Here is a 19,462-nt window from a genome sequence, read left to right on the forward strand (position 1 = left end):
AAGAAAACACAGCGAACCGACCCCCAGAGGCAAAGGCCCAAAGGAAAGAGCCGACGAAAAAACACACCGGAACCGAAGGGGCACTACCAACCGAGGAGAAGACAGAGCCCGCTGACCAGAGACCAGGATGGTGCAAGCGGCGCACGAACAGGCCGGAGGTGAAATGACGCACAAGACAGCTGACTAACGGTGCAGAAGCAACACCAAGACCGAAAGCAAGCTGAAGCGGCTCCGCCTGCGCCGCACGAAAAGAGGCGACAGTATGTGGCAAGACGACGGCCCCCAACCCCCACTAGAAAACCAAGCCGAGAGTAAACCAAGCCAACAAGAAGGACCCACCGAAGAAGGGACAGGAAAAGGAAGGACCGCCAAAATACCCCATACTGCCGCCAAGAAAGCACGCAGGTGGGACACCTACCACGAAGCCACCCGACCACCAACCGGAGGCGAGACCACGAGGCAGAACATAAGCAGCCCTGACAAGGCCCCCCCGAGCCCAGGAAAAAGGCGGAGCCGCGAGAAGATCTCGGGCGCGACCACCGAAACCCAGGCGGCACAAGGAGATGGAACGTCTGCCGAACAGAAAAACTCCGAAGCATGCAAGCCCGCCAGGAGTTCAGAAACGACGGGTCCGACGCGAGACATCGCAAGAACCCCCCCAAAAAAAATAAAAACAACAACAACCGGCAGGGCAAGCTAGGAAAACCAAAGAAGGCGGAAGGGTCGCCGCCAGAACAGGACCCGAACCAAGGGGCACGAACAACTGCAACAGACCGAGACAAAGAAGCACATCACAGGACACAGGCTGACCAACGCCTAAGAACACACGCAGAACATTCCTGCTGCAGAAGAGGCAGGAAGAAAGAGCAGAAGCACAAAAAAAAAAAAAAAACAGGAGAACAACCAGGGGTGGACAATCAGGCAGGGACAAAAACCCCACGCAATCCCCAGGCACAAAACGGCAGCAAAGCGCCACTCCACAACCGGACACAGGAACAAGGACACGCCACCGTGAAACACGGTACCAATGCTCACGTGCAGCAGCAGCAGCAACAGGCACCACTGCAACATGCAACATGTAAATAGCAACTCCCCTCTGCAAAGGCAGAGAACGGAGCAGGCAGACCCCAGACAGGGCCAACGGAGACACGACAAAACCCGGCAGGCCCAGAAACCTGCACCAGGCGACCGACGGCGGAGAAACCCCGCTCGATACCTGCTGGATGAGGTACTGGGAGCTCTTTTACACCTCAAGCCCGGCCCAAGGTCAGGCCAGACCGGCCAGAGGATGGCCCACCAGGCAGCTGCTAGGAGCAGTCCACCGGCCCACATACCCCCACAACCAGGACGGGCCGGAACTGCCATACGAAAACAGGCCAGTGCGCCCTGGAAGTCCACGGACGAACCAGCAAGAAGGCTTATGCTCGCAAGTAGGTCGTGTAACAAGCACAGACCACTGATGGTAATACAGTGTTCCCCAAAAGTGCCAATAGCACCACTGCACTCCACTGGTACTATCCCGCAAGTTCTACCAGATAGGCGGGACCCAAGAGCCAGAGCTCAAATCCTGCAAGCACAGCCAGGAGCCTCACCAGGTGAGTACAGAACCAACCCTACAACCCCCACACCTCACAACATTAAAAAAGGAGGGTCCCCTGAACGACTCCAGCATGGGTTGGACATGCACATGAGGGGGACAGGAAGGGGTGATAAAGGGACAGTCACTGGTGTGCGAACGGTCTCAGTCGTACAAAATTACACCTAAATAAAGACAGGTATATGAACACCGCCGCATCCAGCGCCCGGCCAAAAGACGCCAGACCGCAGAAACTCACCTGGCGAATGGTGGCTCGAACTTGACACGACTCAACCGTGCCCAGAAGAACTTGGGAGCACCGCCAGGTGAAGACGCCAGAGCCGGACCCGCAGGAGAACAGGGAGAGGCGAAGGAGGCGGTCCACACCCATGACACAGAAAACCGCGGTGTCCTCCCCACAACTGGGAACCAGGACACCCCTGGCGCAAAGGGGCACATACCGCAGCCAGGGAGAAGAACGAGAGGCGAAGCACTGTAGCAAAAAAAAGGGCGCAAAACCCCAGCACTGAACCATCGCCCAGACCAAAACAAACTCCACGGCGCATGCGCATAACACGCTGGCCGAACCGCACACCCTCCCTGCGGGAAGGCGCCAGCCAGGACTATTGCACGAGAAAAAGAGCCAAAAGAGGAAGCAGGAACAATAAAACCGGCCAAAGAAGCAAAGAGCCCAAAAAAGGGAACCCAAACGGGCGACAAGTAGCCCAAACGGGCGACAAGTAGCCCAAACGGCCGACAAGTAGCCCAACCGGGCGACAAGTAGCCCAACAGGGCGACAAGTAGCCCAACAGGGCGACAAGTAGCCCAACAGGGCGACAAGTAGCCCAACAGGGCGACAAGTACTAGGAGCCGACAGACGTTCCAATAATGCGGGAAGTAGCGAAAAACCTTCCCGTACCCTCGAGAACACAGAAGCCAACACTAGTCCCGAAGGCACACGAAGGCGCAGGCGCACCCGAGATCAAAAGTCACGCAGAACCCCATCGAACGGGGAAACATGACAAAAACACCGTCCCAAAAAGCGGGGGAGGAAACATCCACCCACAGGACGGAACCAACCGACTCAAAGGCCAAGGAACCGAGCCCGGGGAGGGGCCGACGTCCCACAGCACGTACGGCGAGTGGGGAGGAAAGACCCCACTCCGCGTAACCACAAGCCCCGCCTAGAGGGGGATAAAACCCCCCACGGGGTCTAACGGGGCCAAGGCCCCCCCAAGTCAGCCCCTCCCCAGCCCCGGGAACCTACACGACAGGCCCCGGGGCCGAGCCGTTCCCCCAAAGCCCCGGCCGTACCAGAAAACCGGGGCAGCCGTGAAAACACTAAGGAAGGGAGCCCACTGGCAGACTCATACAACACGGCTGGAGGAACAGGCCCAAATGCCCCCGTCACTACCCCGGAAGGGGAATTCCCCGAGACTGCCCGAGTCTCAACACCACCAAACACCCCGCCCTGAACCTACAGACGGTAAGGAACCGGATGCAGGCAGGAAGGGTGAACCAGGGGAAAAACGAAATACAACGGGGCAGCCCCGGGGCTCCCGGGGAGGAAACCACGAGAACGTTGCCACCACCAAGGCTCAAGTGCAACGCCCCTGCTGCCCGCACCCGCTTTGTTAGCACAACTGGGTAACCGAGCCACAACGAGCAACCAAACTCGCAGGACACCGGGTCGAAGGTGTCACCGACCCCACAGGCAGCAGACGGAGGCAAAACAGAGAGTCACCCAGAGACAAAAGGTGAGAGCAACCCTCAAACTCGCTGGAAGCGAGGGGGGGGCTCTGGGGTCACATCCATCGGACCCGCGCGCCCCCAGGGGTTTCCCAGGGTCCCGAGCGTTTACTTTAAGAGGACTCGCGCTCAGGTAATCCCAGGCAGGGTACTGCTAACCGGCACCCAAGCTACCAAACAACTTTCTAAGAGCTGAACCCCCGGGACGTGTACACTCACGGGGACCTAGCAGGGGGTACCACCAGAAATACTCAGAACACAAGGGACACAAGGGGCAAAAACGAAGGCAGACCCCCCCACCAGGTATATAAACAAAAGAAAAAGAAAACCCCGCAAGAGGACAGCGTACCCAAGCGGAACAGAGCCGGCCGCTATGATTGGTAAAGACAAGCTGCACAGTACCCCGCGCCCCACCAGTGCAAACACTGCCCCTTACTCTAAGGCGAACAAGGGAGACAGAACACCCGAGCACACAAAGAGCGGCCGAAAACCAAGCGGTAAACGGCCAAGCAGGGGCAGGACCCAAGGAACTTGTGGAAGGTGGCCCCAAGCCCCAAGGGCAGTACTTACAGGGCACCTAGGCAAGGGAACCCTAGGCGCATGCAGCCCGAGTACTGAAGAATCACACCCGGCTCACGCACCACCTAGAAAACAGACACCACACTCTAGGTACAGTGCTGAAACAACCACTGGAGCCGGAGCACATAACCATTGCCTATAGCATCAGCCGAAGAACTGATGGGTGGATAGCCGGCGTGGGAGGTCTGGGGCTCCCCCTTCCCCCTCCCGGGGAGGGGGGAGCTGCGCAGACAGCGGCGCGGTGACGTATGACGTCATACTAGTTTCCGTGTTTTCTGTTGAAGAGTTCTATTCACTAGTTCGGCTTAGGTAGCAATTTTCACCAGAATAGGGGTTTGTTTTGGAATGCTTACCTTTCTGGATGCTTGACCCGGTCGATGGCAGACATAGAATGCTTCCAACCACACGGGGGTTTCTATAGGCCATTGCTCCCCTTGCCTCTCTGAGGGGGCCAGGTTCTGGCTCGTGGTCCCCGGTAGGCCCTAGAACTCCATACACATGACTGATGCCAAAGTCTGACATTAGCATATCAGCCGGTAAAGCTCCGGGGAGCCGACGGGGCTCCCCCCAGAAAACAGGGACTTACCCGGGCGGCGGTCTGTCCTCACTCCTCAATGTGAAGTCGAGACAACTGGCTGCAACCACCGACCCAAAGCAACACAGGCCCGACCAGGCCCAGGAACATTCACCAGGAAGCGAGCGGCCAGGACCCTTTTCGATCTCCAAAAACCCCGGGCCCGAATGTCCACCCAAGACATGTTGCCAAAGACGGCAGCCAAAACAGCAAACTTACGAACGTCGTTGGCCCGAGGAAAACCGCAGGCTGGCTACACTTAATAACCCTGCAGACAACCTGAGAGACCCGAGCTCAGGAACAGGGAAGAAGGGAAACCGGATCAACCCAGAGTGCATCCCGGGCAACAGAAGCTGTAGTGCGCAAATAATGGCGGAGAGCTGCAATTGGACACAACACATGATGCACCCCCGGCTTAACGAACCAAGCATCAACAACCCACGGCCCCCTCCAGAACGCAGCCATCTCATTCTTTGCCAGAAAAAAGGGAGACGGCTGCAAGCGAACAAAACGACCACCAGGACTGAAAGAGCAGAAACCTCGGAGCCGGAGGAGAGCATGAAGCTCCCCAACCCAACCCCCCGAGGCCAATGCCAATAGGAAAAGAGCCTTAGAAAAACAATCCCGAACGGAAGGGTCCACAACAAACCGAGGCAGAGAGAGAAGAACCTTGCCCTCTCAGAGAGGCAAGGGGAGCAATGGCCTATAGAAATCCTCGTGTGGTTGGAAGCATTCTATGTCTGCCATCAACTGGGTTAGGCACCCAGACATGTAGGCATCCCAAAACAAACCCCTATTCTGGTGAAAATTGCAACCAAAAGCCGAACGAGTGGATAGAACTCCCCAAACAAAAACGAGCAAACTAGTATCATGTCATTCGTCGTCGTGCCGCTGTCTGCGCAGCCCCACCCCCCTCCTCGGGAGGGGGAAGGGGGAGCCCTAGACCTACCACGCCGGCGATCCACACCCCAGTTCTACGGTTGATGCTAGTGGCACCGGTTGTGTGCTCCGGCTCCAGTGGTTGTTTCAGCACTGTACCTAGAGTGTGGTGTCTGTCTTCTAGGTGGTGTGTGAGCCGGGAGTGAATCTCCAGTACTCGGGCTGCATACGCCTGGGGTTCCCCTCCCTAGGTGCCCTGTAAGTACTGCCCTTGGGGTTACCTTCCACAAGTTCCTTGGGTCCTGCTTCTGCTAGGCCGTTTGCTGCTCAGTTTTCGGCCGCCCTTTGTGTGATAGGGGGTTCTGTCTCCCTTGTTCACCTAAGGGTAAGAGGCAGTTTTGCACTGGCAGGGCGCAGGGTACTGTGCAGCTTGTTTTCACCAATCATAGCGGCTGGCTCTGTTCCACCTGGGTACTCTGTACTCTTGCGGGTTTTCTTTTTCTTTTTGTTTGTCTACCTGGTGGGGGCTCTGCCTTTGGTTCTTTCCCTCTTTGTGCCAAGTTCTCTTCCTTCTTCCGGTGGTTGCCCTTGCTAGGTCCCCGTGAGTGTACACATCCCAGGGATTCAGCTTTTAGAATGTTGTTTGGTAGCCATGGGCTCCGGTTAGCAGTACCCTGCCTGGGATTACCTGAGGGCGAGTCCTCTGAGAGTAAACGCTCGGGTCCCTGGGAAACCCCTAAGGGGAGCGTGGGCCCGATAGATGTGGCCCCGGAGTCCCCCCTTGCTTTGTGCGAGTTCGAGGGTTGCTCTGTCACCTTGTCTCAGGAAACGAGAGTACGCGGTCCAAGGACCAAGACGGCTCAGGCGGGGCATGAGCAGGCCGGAGGTGAAACAACGCACGAGACAACTTGCGAAATGGGGCAAAAGTAACATCAACACCAAAAGCAAGCTGAAGCGGCTCCGCCAACCCCGCATGATACGAAGCGACAGTATTCAGCATAAGATGACGGTCCTAAAACAACCAAGAGAGAAAGGACAGAGCAATCCTATCAGAGACCGAAGAACACTGATGCAGTGATGGGAAAAACCGGAAGGACCGCCAGGAAACCTCATACTGCCACTGAGATGAAGCACGCAGGTGGGAGACCAAAAACAAAGCCACCTTCGCACCATACAAGGAATGATAAACACGAGTCAAAAACACCAGACGTGAAGACTCGAGGAGAAGACCGAACCAGCCTCGTACAGGGCTGGACTGATCTGCTGAAAGAGGCGAAGCCGCGGGAAGACCCATGGGTTTGGACACCGAGCAAGCAGCGCCTGAAACCAAGGCTGGGCCGGCCACCAAGGAGCCAGAAGGACAACTCGACCACGGTAAGTCTCCAAGCGAGTCAGGACCTGGAGCAACAGCGGAACCAGGAGAAAGAGGTACAGGTAACCCCACCTCGCCCAGTCCTGCCTGAAGGCGTCGACCCTGATGGCCTCGCAATCAGGGAAGGGTGCCACGTATACCGGGAGACGCCTCGACCATGCCGACGCGAAGAGATCCACGTCCAAAGTCCCGAACGTCCGGCACAGCCAACTGAAGGAGTCAGCATCGACCATTCATTCTGTGGAAAAGGGAAGGAACTGGGACAGGCCATCCGCCAGGACGTTGGATACCCCCTGTACGTGAACCGCCAGGAGAGCCAAACCCCGAGAACTCAGCAGACGAGTCACCCGAAGCAACCAGCCACAAAGAGCCAAGGACCGCATTGAACCCCCGCGGTTCAGGCAATGAACCACCGGGGAGCAGTCGGAATGGAGCCTGATCGTCGATTCCCGAGCGACTCGAATCCTCCGGAGCGACATCCACACCGCCGTGAACTCCCGTACCGTGCTGTGAGCCCGACGGAAGGACGGACCCCACTGCCCCTGGCCGGCTGGTGAGCACTGGTCACAAAACCCCAGCCAAGAGACGAAGCATCCGTGTACACATCTAGTGAGGGGTCGAGAAGGCACCAAGGCACCGAACCCTGAAAAACCCGAAGAGGAAGCCGGCGACGCAGCAACCGATACAAAACCCCCGGAGGCCGAACCCAACAATCGCGAAAGAGGCGGAAGAGCCGGCCCCGAAGGAACCAGAACAGCCGACGAAGCCACACCCGACCTGGCGGGTAGACCATCATGGCAAAGTTCAGGCTCCTGCATAAACTCTCGAGCAACCGCCTTGTCACCCGAGAACCCCTCAGAAACGGGCAAAGGCGGGATCGCAGGCACTAGAGCCGCCGAAGGAAGAGACAAGGAAGCAATGTGAGCACCCCAAACCAGACCCAGCCAAGACCAAACCTGAGAGGGAACCAGATGGGACTTCCGCCAGTTCACCAAGAACCCGAACCCGGCGAGCTGGGAAAGAACCAAATCCCTGGCGAGCAGACACGCGGACCGGCTGGGAGCCCAAACCAGCCAGTTGTCGAGATAGGCCAGCACCTGAACACCTAGTAGACGCAGGCGGGTCACCACGACCCGAGTAAGGCGTGTGAAAACACGAGGTGCCAGATTCAACCCGAAGAGAAGACAACGAAAGCGGTAACCCTGACGCCCCACAACAAAACCGAGCCAGTCCCTGAACCTCAGATGAACCGGAACGTGCCAATACATGTCCTTGAGGTCCAGGGACACCATCCAAGCGCCCCCCTCCAAAAGAAGACAGACCTGGGACAGCATAGTCATCCGAAAGGAGGGGCACAAAACCCACGTGTTTAGACGGGACAAGTCCAGAATGAACCGGAGGTCCGCACAGTCCCATTTCGGGACTGGAAACAGACGGGAAACCCACCTGAGGGACGACGTCGTTTCAACCAAGCAAACCCACTCCGAGATGACCCAATAGAGCACAAGAGAAGAGGCCTGCCCCGCCAGCCCCGAACCCCCTGAGGGAGGAAGAGCCACCCAACACCATCACAGGCCGCACAAAAAGACCCGAAAATCCCACGAATCGTGGGACCAGGTGTGAGCAAACTGGGTAACACGCCGCCCCCATCGCCCCGTGAATGGGACGAACCGCGAAAAGGCCGACGCACCTTGCGAGAACCTAAGCGTTGAACAGGACGGTCCCCACGCCGACCAGCAATAGCCGGAACCGAAGGCGCCGCCAGCCAATGAATCCGGCACCAAAGGCCTACCCCAATGAAAAAAAAAACGAGCCCTGACACGACCCTTCTGGGAAGGCCCCTGGCAAGCCCCCCGGAGCAACAACAACTCAGACATAGGCCGACAATTGACCGAGGCCGCCTGCAGATACTGCACCACAGCAGACTCCGCAAACAGCAACGGACAAAAGGGGGAAGACAAATGAAGAGCCAGGGCCCAGGCAAACTCCAAGGAAGAAGCCAGCACCGCTTGACGACACGCAAGGCGAGAAGCATAGAACCGCGAAATCGAATCACGCAGGATGGGTGCGAAGAGCTTCAACAAAGTAGACGACGCCTGCACCACAGAGGGCAGTGCACCGGACCCGGTAGCGGCCCCTAGTGCTCCCACATCCAACTGGAGCCAATCCGAGGACAACTCAAGGAGGGAAAAGAAACGCAGAGCCGAAGCAAGCAGGCCACGAGTCCACAAATCCTCCGCAACCAAAGCAGTCGAGAGGGAAGGAACCTGCACGTGAAGCTGCATGACACCAACATCCCGCGGAAGGGCAGGGGCGAACAAACAAGCATTAAGATGCTCGAAGTCGCCCCCCAGGAAAACTGCAACGCCATAGAAACCTCTCGCCACTCAAGCACGCGGGACCAACAGAACGCGTGCCAAGTCTTCAACGAAAAGAGAGGACAGTCTGCCAACCAAGACAACTCCAGTACTTCATAACGAAATCAGCACAAACCAGGGGATCAGTACACGAAGGAACGCGGATCCATCACGAAGGCATAATCCGGGTCACACAGGAGCTAAGCCTCCAAGGCCTCCCGTACCTCCGAAGACGAAACACGGGAAGTTGGAAACCTCCGGAAAGACGGAACAGAAGAACCCGCGGGATCAGAGAACCGAACCCGGGGAGGGGTGGACACCAAATCCAATTCGTATGCGGAGGGAGCGAAAGAGAACCCCCTCTCCTTGTACCACCAAGCCCCGCTCAGAGGGTAGAAAAACCCAGGCGGGGTCCAACGGGCCCCAAGGCCCCCAAGCCAACCCCTCCCCAATCCCAGGAACCTTGCCCAGAGGGCCTGGGGCCGAGCCGTCCTCCTGAGCCCCCACCCCCAAAGAAAAGATGGGAGCAACCGAAAAAGCAGGAACAAAGGGGGTCCACTGGGTAGACCCAGAAGCTTCGGCAGAAGGACTAGGCTCGAATGCCTCCACCACCGCCCCAGAAGGGGATGCCCCCCGAGACCCCCTGAGTCTCACAACCAACTATACCCAACCCCAGCTCCGAAGCCCTCAGACGTTTAGGAGCCGGCAGCAGGGGGGGGGGGGCCGAATGGGCAACAGAAGGGGAAGGACTTGGAGGGGCGGACGGAACCAGAGCCAAAATAACTCCCACCCCCAAGTCCGGGTCCTCATAACCAAAACGGGGCAGTTTTGGGGCATCCGGGGCAGCAACCTAAAGCGAGCATGCAATGCCTCGGCTGCCCTCACCCGCATATCAGGCACGTACTCCAATTCACCACCTGGGTGAATTGGAGTACATACAGACAACACAGTCGCACGACTCCGGGTCAAAACAATCACCAACCCCACATGCAGCATGGCGCAGGCAAAAGCGGTGAGTGTCCCTCTGAGACAAGGGGACAGAGCAACCTTCAAACTCGCTGGACGCGAAGGGGGACTTGGGTCACATCCATCGGACCACGTAGCCCTCGTGGGGTTTTCCCAGGGCCCTAAGCCATGGTTGCACGCTAAGGGAAGCCCAGGCAGGGTACTGCGAACCGGCACCCAAAACTACCAAACAAACTGCTATAGCTGACCCCCGGGACGTGTACACTCACGGAGGCCAAGCAGGGAGAACCACCAACACAAAATGGAGAAATAAAGATATAGATATACCCCAAGAACAGCAATTTGGGACCAACAGGCAGACCCCCCCCCCCCCCACCAAGCAGAAAACAAAAACAAGAAAAACCCCACAAGAGAACAACGTACCCGGGCAGAACAGAGCCAGCCGCTGTTAATGGTGAAAACTAGTTGTGCAGTACCTCGCACCCCTGCCAGTGACGAAAACTACCCCCTACCCAAAGACAAACAAGGGCAAGATAAATCCCCAGCTGACCCCAAGGGCGATCAAATACCGAGCAGTAAACAGCACAGCTGAGGTAGACCCGAAGGTGACCCATGGAAGGTGGCCCTAAGCCCCAAGGGCAGTACTCACAGGGCACCTAGGAAAGGTGACCCGAGCATGCAGCCCGAGCACCGTGGAATGTTCCTCCTGGCCCGCCGCACCACCAGAAGGTACAGCTCACACCACAAGGCACAGAACTGCAACGGAAAACTGGAGCCTGAGGCACGACCGCACCAGATCCCATCAGTCTTATGAACTAATGGTTGGATCGCCAATGGTGGGGTCTGGGGCTCCCCCCTTCCCCCTCCCGGGGAGGGGGGGAGGGGGTTGCGCAGACAGTGGCGCGGTGACATGATAACGTCATGCTTGTTTGCTAATTTTCGTTTGGGGAGTTCTGTCCACAACTTCGGTCGCAATAGTTTACCAGAATAGGGGTTTATTTTGGGGCGCCTACCTTTCTGGGTGCCTATCCCGGTCGATGGCAGATATAAAATGCTCCCAATCATAAGGAAGATCTCTACAGGCCATTGCTCCTCGTGCCTCTCTAGAGGGGGCCAGGTTCTGGCTCATGGTTCCCAGTAGGCAAGAACTCCATGCATTGACTGATGCCAGAAAGTTATACATATCCATTCAGCCTGGATAGCTCCGGAGAGCCAACAAGGCTGCCCCCAGAAAAGTGCACATTAATAGTAATTAGTATGAATGCAGGATATGTCATAAGAGGAGATATGTAGCAGTATCTACCTCTCTCTCGTTTGTGTCCCTTCAACCCGTTCTTGCACTTTTGTATAGTCAATATTGACTTATTAAATACGTGCATATATGACATACTAAACATACTAGTTTACCTTGAAAAGCTTCATAGAAAACACCGACCTTACCTAACCTTCTTAGTATGTTAAGATAAGCATCTTATTGCTTCGTAATTACAATTATTACTTAACCTATACCTATAATAGGTTAAGTAATAATTGTAATTACGAAGCAATAAGATGCTTATCTTAAAATACTAAGAAGGTTAGGTAAGGTCGGTGTTTTCTATAAAGCTTTTCATGGAAAACTAGTATGTTTAGTATGTCACATATGCACATACTAAATTAGTCAATATTGACTAAGAAAGTGCGAGAACGGGTTGGTCCCTTAGCAAATGTAGCAATTAGATACAGTAATTTACAGTTCTAAAGAGGGAGTGGAATTAAACAAGCCTAAAACATCTTCCAAGTAGCAGATGTGACCATGTAGCAGACGTGGGACAGTCAGTGCCGAGGAGTAATGGGAGTAAAGAAACAGAATAAGGAGCAGACATGGGAGTCAAGTTCGTGACGACCTGCTTGTTTTATTTAAACATATTAGTGATCATCATATATGATAAGTTTGATTGCAAAGTGCTTTGCTTACTAAACTGAGCAATGGAATAGAAAACACCCTTTTGAACCACCCCTGCTGAGATTATGTAAATGTAAAGAAATAATAAATAAGTTCTAGGTAGAAAAAACCAGCGTTGAATGTAATGAAATGCCATTTTCTGGGTGAGCCCCGGAGGCTCCCTGGAGCTTATCGGGCTAATGTATGTTATGTTAGACCGGGACATTAGCTAAGGAGTTCAGACCTACCAGGGACCAGCGCCAGAACCTGGCCCCTTCAGAGAGGTTTCAGGGAGCAATGGCCCTGGAAAACCCCATATGGTTGGGGGTTTTCCTTATCTGCCATCGACCGGGGTTAGGCACTCAGAAAGGGAGGCGTAACAAAACAAACCCCACATGGTAAGAAACTACAACAAAAACCGAACAGAAAGGTAGAAAACTCCCTACAATCCCAAGGAAACTAGCAAACAAGCAAACATCACACTTTACTGCCGCGCCGATCGTCCGCGCAGCCCTCCCCACCCCGGGAGGGGGGAGCCCCGGACCTACCGCGCCGGCTGCCAAGCTCCAGTTCGGAAGCTAAGCTTCAACCAACGCGAAAAAACCGCCGACCGGTGGGAGGGAGGGTTTCCAGGGAGCCTCCAGGGCTCACCCAGAAAATGGCGTTTCATTACATTCAACGCTGGTTTTCTGTGGGGAGCCCCTACGGCTCCCTGGAGCTTCATACCCAAAGAGAAGGAAAAGAAAGGGCTAACCCGGGAGGCGGCCGCCACAAACTCTGCAATGCAAAGCCAAGACAACCGGTCGCAAACCTGTGACCCAAGGCAACAAGAACGCCCAAGAACAGACGCACATATGGATGGGCGGCCAAAAACCTGTGCGACCCACAAATCCCTGCGCCCGAAATGAGCCCGAGACGTCACCAACACAGCAGCAAAAGCTGCAAACGTCTGAACAGCACGGGCGCAAAGACAGACCGCAGGCTGGAAGAATGAAAACACTGCGAACGACCTGGGAGACCCGAGCCCTGAAAACAGGGAACGAAGGAACCGGATCAACCACAGCGCATCCCCAGACACGGTACGCCGGCAACAGCAAAAAGCACAACTGGACAACACAGGACGCACCCCCCGGCCAAACCAATCAAGCACCAATACTCCAAGAACCCCTCTGGAAAGCAGCCGTCACGACCGGCGCCAGGACAGAGAAAGGCTGCACAGCTATAAAGCTACCACCAGTACCAAAGAGCAGGAAACTGAACCGAAGGGGCTACCACAAACTGAGGGGAAGATAAGAAGGCACCCTGAACAAGGACCAGGATGGCTCAGGCGACGCATGAGCAGGCCGGAGGGGAAACAAAACACGAGAAAACGTAAGAAACGTCATACTGTCTCCAAGACGAAGCTCGCAGGTCTTCTCGCAGGAGAACAAAAACCCTGAAAAAATTTTTGAAAACTCACCCGAGACGCTCGCTCGCACACCCAGACGCATGTAAACAAACCGCAACGCCGCCCTGGTGGCCACGCCGGGAAACCGGCAGACGAAAATGGCCGCCAGCAGGGGCTGTGACTGACGCTAAATACACAAAAACACGCCAGCAAATGTGGGAAGCTAGCAGACTGGGTGGGCGAAAAACGTCGCCCAACAGCAGAAGAACCCCGGAAGGGGCAAAACCGCCCCAGAACTGCTAGCAGGCAACCCCCACAGCCCCGGGAACCAACAATAGAGGCCCCGGGGCAGAGCTGTCCTCCAAGCCCTCCGCCCTTAAAGAAAAGCAAGAGTCCATGGGAAAGGCAACAAGAAAGGGCCGCTGGTAAGACCCAGAAGCCTTGGCAGGAGGCACAGGCTCAAACCTCCGTCCCCAACCCGAACGGGGCAGCCCCCGAAAACCGCCCGAGTCTCTGCCGCAACTAAACTCCGCCCCGACCCCGAAACCCGCAGACGGTCCGGAGCCGGGAACATGGAGGGAAAGGGGCGAGCAGCACCTAACCAAACGGGGCGGCCACGGGGCATTCGAGTGGGAAACCAACCTAACATGTTGCAGCAACCTAACCTAGCTTGCAACACGGATGCCGCCTGTACTCTGAACAGTAATAACATCAGGAGAGTACTGGAGAACAAGCAGAGAATCACTCGCAAGACTCCGGGTCAAGGTGTCAGTGACCCAACAGGCAGCATGACGGAGGTAAAAATGGCGACTGTCACCCGGAGACAAGGGAACAGCAACCAACGATCCCGTACAAGACGGGTTGGAACCCGGAAGACACATCCAATGGTCCCCCAAGCCCAGACAGGGGTTTCCAGGGCCCGTAGGGTAACAACTACGGAAAGCCCGGGCAAGGTGTTGCTAACCGGTTAAGAAACCCAAACATAACAAGAGGGTAGATTATAGCACTGAAAACCCCTGAGACGTGTACAATCACGGGGGCCTAGCAGAGGGTCGCCAAACACTACCAGTGGAACTATAACCACCTTAGGCAGACCCCCACCAGGCATGAAAAATTAAAAACAAAAGAAAAACCCCGCAAAAGTACACCGTCTCCAGAGGCAACAGAAACCGGCTGCCGCTTAGGTGGCAGGCTGCGCAACACCTTGACGCCCTAACCAGCACAATACCAATCCCTACCCAGGGCCAAACAAGGGCCCCAAGCCCCAGCTGGCCCCAAGGGCGAGGCAAATGCCGAGCAGCAAGAACCTCTACGGGAATGGTTCCCGAACGCCCCAGGGAAGATAACCCTGTTACGCAAGGGCAGTACTCACAGGGCGCTTAGAGAAGTCAGCCACTAAGCACATGCAGCCCCGGCACTGATGAAGTACTCCTGGCCACCGCACAACACAACACACGGCAGTGAACGCCACACAAGGAAAACACCGCCTAGGAAACTGAGGCCAGAGAAGCATCAATCCCGGTTGACATTAGCGAACGAACTGAAGCTTGGCAGCCGGCGCGGTAGGTCCGGGGCTCCCCCCTCCCCCTTCCGGGGTGGGGAGGGCTGCGCGGACGATCGGCGCGGCAGTAAAGTGTGATGTTTGCTTGTTTGCTAGTTTCCTTGGGATTGTAGGGAGTTTTCTACCTCTCTGTTCGGTTTTTGTTGTAGTTTCTTACCATGTGGGGTTTGTTTTGTTACGCCTACCTTTCTGGGTGCCTAACCCCGGTCGATGGCAGATAAGGAAAACCCCCAACCATATGGGGTTTTCCAGGGCCATTGCTCCCTGAAACCTCTCTGAAGGGGCCAGGTTCTGGCGCTGGTCCCTGGTAGGTCTGAACTCCTTAGCTAATGTCCCGGTCTAACATAACATACATTAGCCCGATAAGCTCCAGGGAGCCGTAGGGGCTCCCCACAGAAAATGTCCCACAAAAAATGGCAAGAGATTTGAAACAATTAGAATTTTAAACGACTGAAAAATTTGACAAATTTGGCACAAAACACACTCCATAAATATGATAAAATATATTTAGCAGCCGTAAACATTCTGATACAGTATAGATAACATATGTTACTAACTTTTCTGAGGAGCTGTGCTCGATATATGGCTCTGATGCACATAGTCAGCGAGGTGATGCATATGGCGATGGTGGTAATGTTGATCACTGACCTCCACACCTTCAGGAAAACAAGAAATGTATTAAGAATAATTATATTAATATAATAATTTTCAAAAACTTGTTATATTACAAGTGTAGTATAAATGTAGGTAATATTCCAATACTTTACTCTATCAAGTCATGTTCTTTTTTTTTTTGTTAACACTCAAGACTGGATTGATATTGAAGCATTGTGGGAGGTTTTAAATACAATTCCTGCTATTGACATGTCTGTATGCAGATATGAAGTGTTCTTTGCTGATAGTTACATGGATGATACCTGGTTGGTGGGGTTCTGGGAGTTCTTCTACTCCCCAAGCCCGGCCCGAGGCCAGGCTTGACTTGTGAGAGTTTGATCCACCAGGCTGTTGCTTGGAGCGGCCCACAGGCCCACATACCCACCACAGCCCGGTTGGTCCAGAACGTCTTTTAGAAAATAGTCTAGTTTTCTCTTGAAGATGTCCACGGTTGTTCCGGCAATATTTCTGATGCTCGCTGGGAGGACGTTGAACAACCGCGGACCTCTGATGTTTATACAGTGTTCTCTGATTGTGCCTATGGCACCTCTGCTCTTCACTGGTTCTATTCTGCATTTTCTTCCATATCGTTCACTCCAGTACGTTGTAATTTTACTGTGTAGATTAGGGATCTGACCTTCCAGTATTTTCCATGTGTATATTATTTGGTATCTCTCTCGTCTCCTTTCTAGTGAGTACATTTGGAGAGCTTTGAAACGATCCCAATAATTTAGGTGCTTTATTGCATCTATGCATGCCATATATGTTCTCTGTATTCCCTCAATTTCAGCAATCTCTCCTGCTCTGAAGGGGGAAGTGAGTACTGAGCAGTACTTGAGATGGGACAACACCAGTGACTTGCAGAGTACAACCAAGTTATGGGATCCCTGGATTTGAAAGTTCTCGTAATCCATCCTATCATTTTTCTGGCTGACGCAATATTTGCTTGGTTATGCTCCCTAAACGTTACATCGTCGGATATCATTATTCCCAAATCCTTGACATGCTGTTTACCTATGATGGGCAGATTCGATTGCGTTTTGTACCCTGTATTATGTTTCAGGTCCTCATTTTTGCCATACCTGAGTACCTGGAATTTATCACTGTTAACCCTTAAATGGTGCATGGCTATATACCATTTGACACCCACAGGCACATACAAAAAAAAAAAAAAAATTCTTCCTAACCTGTTAATTTGTGTTCACTGATCATGGGAAAAATAATAAAAAAATCGTAAGTGGCATATATTGCCCGCTATAGGGCGGGAAATTCTGGCAAAAAAACAGGCGCTGACTCAGCGTACGTCCCAGGCGGTCTGTTGCTTTCCAGCTGTCGGGCCGGAGTTGCCACAAAGAGATAATTACCTAATTATTTCAATGTCTCTGATTGATTTTTCATAGTTTTTTTGGCTGTAATATTATTCAATAGTGTAGTGTGATATATTTATATAATAAAATGAGTGAATCATCGCTGTACTCAAAAATATGGTGTGCATATTGTTGATTCAATTATGTTCATCAAACAGTGAACAGATACTTTGTCGGTTATTACACTATATACACAGGTTATATATAAGTATCTGCATGTTTTGTTCACCATAACGAACCACTATGTTGCTATTATGAGTCAAAAAGTAACGAGGAGTGACCGCCGTGTACCAGCCAGCAACTCGCGCCCTCCCTCAACACCTCACTCGCCCACATTCACCTCCCACCATACTGTTTTTGCTTTTATTCACTATATACAGATGTTATATATAAGTATCTACATTCGTGTTCACCATAACGAACCACTAAGTTGACATGCTGAGTGGCAGTGGCAGCCCGCCACTGGCTGCTACTTCCTCCCTCCCTCCCTCAAGTCACCTGACTCACCCACATTCTCCTCCCACAATACTGTTTTTGCTTTTATTCACTATATACAGACGCTATATATAAGTATCTACATTCGTGTTCACCGTAATGAACCACTAAGTTGGTATGCTGAGTGGTAGTGGCAGTGGCAGCCAGTGGCAGGCAAGGCAGCCCGCCATTGGCTGCCATTCCCTCCCTCCCTCACCTCACCTGACATGCCACCATTCTCCACCCACCATACTGTTTTTGCTTTTATATACAGACGTTATATATAAGTATTTGCATGTTTTGTTCACCAAAACTGTACATCTAAGCTTGTATGGTGAGTAAAGGCACAAAGACGTAGGACCTCACACAGTCAGCTGGCTGCCGCCCTCAAGGCCAGACACACTAATATTTCTCCTCTAACAATACTGTTTGTGGTGTTATTACACTATATACACACATTATATATAAATATCTACCTGTTTTATTCACCATACTTGTACAAGTAAACTGGTATGGTGCCCAAAGACCATCGTGGTCACCAGTAAACAACATGATAAATCGTGCAGACGATGCCACCGCCTTCACCAAAATGGCGGCTCTCAACCTACTCCTCTTGCTGTTTATACCCTCTACACACACGTTATATATAAGTATCTACATTTGTGTTCACCATAGCGAACCACTAAGCTGGTATGGTGAGTGCAGTCAATAAAAGGTGGCCCCACACAGTCAGAAGACAACGCCACCACCCTATTTTTAGGAGATGCTGTGGTCACAAGCTGAACAGCAGTGCTGTGAGCTTAAGCTGCATGCATCAGGCTTAGTAGCTCACTCAATACTGAGGCCCCTAACACCCGGGAATTTGGCCCACGTTTTTTTTTTAAATGGCGTCTGTTTACAAGAGCCCTTATGAAGGTGTGGTGAACCCCGTGTATCCGCGGGCCGTTTAAATCTTGCGTAGTACTCCAAAGCATCATATGATGCGATGCACAATTAACCGCAAGTCGGTCAAAGCATCATATGATGCGATGCACAATTAACCGCAAGTCGGTCAAAGCATCATATGATGCGATGTGCAATTTAAGGGTTAAACATCATCTTATTTTCTGCTGCCCAATCGAAAACTTCGTTGATATCTTCTTGTAATTTTTCCATGTCTTCAGCAGAGGTAATTTTCATGCTGATTTTTGTGTCATCTGCAAAGGATGACACGAAGCCGAGACGTATTTTTATCTATATCTGATATGAGAATAAGGAACAGCAGTGGTGCAAAGACTGTACCTTGAGGTATAGAGCTTTTAACTGCGTGTGGACTTAATTTTATTTGATTGACTGTTACTCTTTGTGTTCTGTTCGACAGGAAATTGAGTATCCAGCATCCTAATTTACCAGTTATTCCTATTGACCTCATTTTTAGTGCAATCACTCGATGATCACATTTGTCGAATGCCTTTGCAAAGTTTGTGTATACTACATCTGCATTTTGCTTTTCTTCTAGAGCTTCTGTGATTTTGTCATAGTATTCACCTAGTTCACCTAGTTGTGTTTGTGGGGGTTGAGCTTTGCTCTTTCGGCCAGCCTCTCAACTGTCAATCAACTGTTTTTACCAACTACTATTTTTTTTCCCCACACACCACACACACACACCCCAGGAACCAGCCCGTGACAGCTGACTAACTCCCAGGTACCTATTTACTGCTAGGTATCAGGGGCATTCAAGGTGAAAGAAACTTTGCCCATTTGTTTTTGCCTCATGCGGGAATCGAACCCGCGCCACCATAGTGATTGAGTAACTGTGACAGACAGGATATTCCCGCTCTAAATCCATGTTGTCCTGGGTTGTGTAACTCATTATTTTCCATAAAACTAGAAATTTGATTCCTAATCACTCTTTCAAAAACTTTTATTATGTGTGATGTTAGTGCAACTGGCCTATAATTTTTTGCCAAGGTTTTACTCCCTCCCCCTTGTGCAAAGGAGCTATATCTGCAGATTTAAGTGCTGCTGGTATCTCCCCTGTATCTAGGCTCTTTCTCCATATTA

The 19,462-nt window shown here is 52.8% G+C and overlaps 1 protein-coding gene across 1 annotated transcript in view; it reads right to left on the reverse strand.

The window, feature by feature from the left end:
* Nucleotides 1–19,462, reverse strand: part of LOC123771642 (mucolipin-3-like) — a 240,139-nt gene that overhangs the window by 114,338 nt on the left and 106,339 nt on the right. The window contains exon 11 of the mRNA XM_069313231.1: nt 15,482–15,580. Coding sequence (XP_069169332.1) covers nt 15,482–15,580 — 99 coding nt within the window. The remainder of the gene's footprint in view (nt 1–15,481; nt 15,581–19,462) is intronic.

Source organism: Procambarus clarkii, chromosome 75 (assembly GCF_040958095.1).
Source record: "Procambarus clarkii isolate CNS0578487 chromosome 75, FALCON_Pclarkii_2.0, whole genome shotgun sequence".
Taxonomy (NCBI): Eukaryota; Metazoa; Arthropoda; class Malacostraca; order Decapoda; family Cambaridae; genus Procambarus; species Procambarus clarkii.